This window comes from Poecilia latipinna, unplaced genomic scaffold (assembly GCF_001443285.1).
Source record: "Poecilia latipinna isolate Pla-1442-1.1 unplaced genomic scaffold, P_latipinna-1.0 Scaffold1087, whole genome shotgun sequence".
NCBI lineage: Eukaryota > Metazoa > Chordata > Actinopteri > Cyprinodontiformes > Poeciliidae > Poecilia > Poecilia latipinna.
The window spans coordinates 229,810-232,652 of NW_015113703.1; the positions used below are offsets into that span (position 1 = coordinate 229,810).

General features: G+C 41.6%; 1 protein-coding gene across 4 annotated transcripts in view; it reads left to right on the top strand.

Moving 5' to 3' along the window:
• LOC106959499 (DNA (cytosine-5)-methyltransferase 3A) overlaps positions 1-2,843 on the top strand; it is a 47,821-nt gene that overhangs the window by 3,991 nt on the left and 40,987 nt on the right. For all 4 annotated transcript variants that reach the window (XM_015052107.1, XM_015052102.1, XM_015052103.1 and 1 more), the window contains exon 2: positions 2,584-2,812. In XM_015052107.1, the coding sequence (XP_014907593.1) occupies positions 2,735-2,812 (78 nt within the window). In that variant the 5' untranslated portion in view covers positions 2,584-2,734. The remainder of the gene's footprint in view (positions 1-2,583; positions 2,813-2,843) is intronic.

Genomic DNA, 2,843 nt, shown 5'->3' on the forward strand with positions numbered 1-2,843 from the left:
AAAAAAAAAAAAAAAAAAAAAACCCGAGAGCGGAAGGCGCTCGGTGGAAACGGGGAAATAGCGAAATGTGGGGGGTCGCTTTCCTTGCGGAGGATGCTCACTGGTGAACTTGACCGTAATTTAGACCACAGGACCGGCTTCGCGATTTCGTAATAACGCTGTAGACGGACTAAAAGGAGATAACGGGGGATTTACCCTTCAGCAGCCGTGGCCCGTAAGACGGCCACCATCCCCTGGGTCATATTGCAGACTTCCCATGCTGCAGAAGATGTTTAAAACTTTGCAATTGTAAGAGACAGCCACTAGAAATTCAGATGCCCCCACGCGATAGCTTATCTGGAAGCATGTGGCTTAGATGCAAGGCTAATTAGGAGCCGCAAAAACGCACGAGTGACCCCCAAATCGGCAGAAAAAAAAATAAATCTCACAGCACATTGGCTGCGGAAAGAGCTCCAATCCTATGTGACTTATAAATAAATTTCAGACGACAGATAATTTTTAATTAGTCCACTAATTGACATGAAAGTGGCTATTCTTTATTTAAAAAAATAATCACATTTCCACTAGAACGACAGCGAGCTCCGGCTGTGTGCGCATGGCAGGCTGCTGGAGGAGTAACTTCAGCCCATGTGCAGATGAAATATTAATGTACAGAAATACGTGCAACGTCTTAATAATCCCGCAGCATTAAACAGTCCACACATTAGCGCCCCGGCCATTTAATGAAGACTACAGCTCGGCCACTCTGTGCGTGTGGTGTGAACGGGCCTGCAGGCTATAGTCGCCATACAGTATGTCTATAGAAGCCTGTGTGGTTCCTATAGCTGCGTGACGTGAACTCAACAAAGAGAAATCTGAGTCTCAGAGTAAAGCCAAGTTGAAGTGAGGAAATATGCAAGTGTGTCAGGGGGCAAGGGACGGTACGCTGCTGCAGCTCCTCATGTTTTAATGTTGCGACACTAATGGAAAAGTTGACAAGATTTTGGCTTTAGAATGAGAAAACTTTTTTTTTTTAAATAAAGGAATTAGTTTTACAGAAGGAAAAATGGGTCACAGTACAAGCTGTGTACCCTGATGTCTTTTTGTGTGTGTGATTGTTAGAAGTGCACCGATCGGGCTTTTATTTTTAATTTTTGGCTGGTTCCTATTTTCAGTTTTCGTCCTTCTGATTCTGGTTTACGCCAATTCCATATTTTTAATATAAGAGGGAGAGAGAGATCTGAATCTATTTCATTTATAAATGCATCAACCAGAAAATGAAGAGGTTACAAGTTGATGACAGCCTTTGCGTTTCTTTGTGCGCACTTCACTCAAACAATGTTGTTACCCTGACAGTCTCGCTCGATCTCTGCAGCCGTTTCTTCTTCTGGGATGCATTTCAAAGACAGTGAATTTATACACTGGTAAATATAGATTGACAATGAAAAAAACACAAGTGGGTATTAAAGTAATGTTTTAAAGAATATTTTAGTAATCGAGTACTCTATCGATTATTTTTGATTTATCGAGTAATCGGAAGTCTCTCGTATAAATATGCCAGCCATGCTCTTCCCACTGTTCGCTTTGAAACGGTTGCCAGACATTTCTGAAAGGAGATAAGCTGTCGTACTCTAAGCATCGCGCCAGGCAATTTAAGAATGCTTATTGGTCCCCAAAATGACGAAAACCCGGAAAATTTGACGTTGTGCTGCTACAACAACTCATAGGCGGAGGTGAGAGTGCTGCCCAACACGCATAATGTCCTGGCCGGAACACGGTGCGCTAAATAATAAAACATAATTTAACGAAGCATCGAGGCAGATAGATTTTCCTCGAGAAATTTGAATAATGGAGGGAGTCATTTGAAGAATCGTTACAGTCCTAAAATATTTATTTCCACCGCAACATTTCAAAACGAAATCTGAACAAAATTGAAAAAACAGGACGAAGAAAATTCAGTTTTTTGTATGTTTTGGGTTGATGACATCACAGGAGGTACAAGATTCGAGCTGATCGTTTAGCGTTAGTGAACACTATGATGGATGAACAACTTCTGAGACATTTTGAGAGAGATTCTGAAGCATCAACTCCGGTCTCTGTCCTGCTCCCACGAGTCGCTTTTATAAAATGTTCACAGATGTAACCGCTGCGTTTCTGCTCCATTTGTACAGAAGTCAAACAAACACTTTTTTCAGTATTTTAAATAAAAACATGTTAACAGAGAAGGGGAGGGAAAAAAAAAAAACAAGAAAAAGAAGTCGGCTCAGCTGTCTTATGCCTTAAGTGATGTCACCAGAGGCATGCTTGTTTTTGGAGGGTAGTTCACCTTGAATAAATTATTTACAACTAAATCTCAAGACAAATAGAAAAGAGGAGCATGGCATGTCGCTCTGTAGGCGATGAACTAAATATGAAGTGAATTTCAGTGATTTTTACCGAAAAGCTTTAAACTTTTCCTCCCAGCCCTTTCACAAGAGTGCTCAAAGTCATGTTCGCGTTTGTCACTTAAACCATCAAAATCTCTGTCTCATCCACTGATCACAATATTTGCGCTTCTTTCATTTAATGTGACTCTAATGAACTCCTTGTCTCCCTCTATTCTAGGAGAGAAGAGAAGAAGGGTCATCAATTTCATCATTTTTTTTTTTTGGTTCCTTTTTAAAGTGCATTCTCCCTGGAACCCCCCCCCCCCCCTCCAATCTCACCGCCATTCATCCTACATCTGCCCGCCACCATAAGCCTGTAAGACTCAACAATGCCATCCAACACTGTCACCAACTCCAACTCCACCTCATGCAAAGGATCGGATGTGGATTCACCCGGAAACAGAATGGTAAGAAACGACCGTGATTGATACCGTGTTT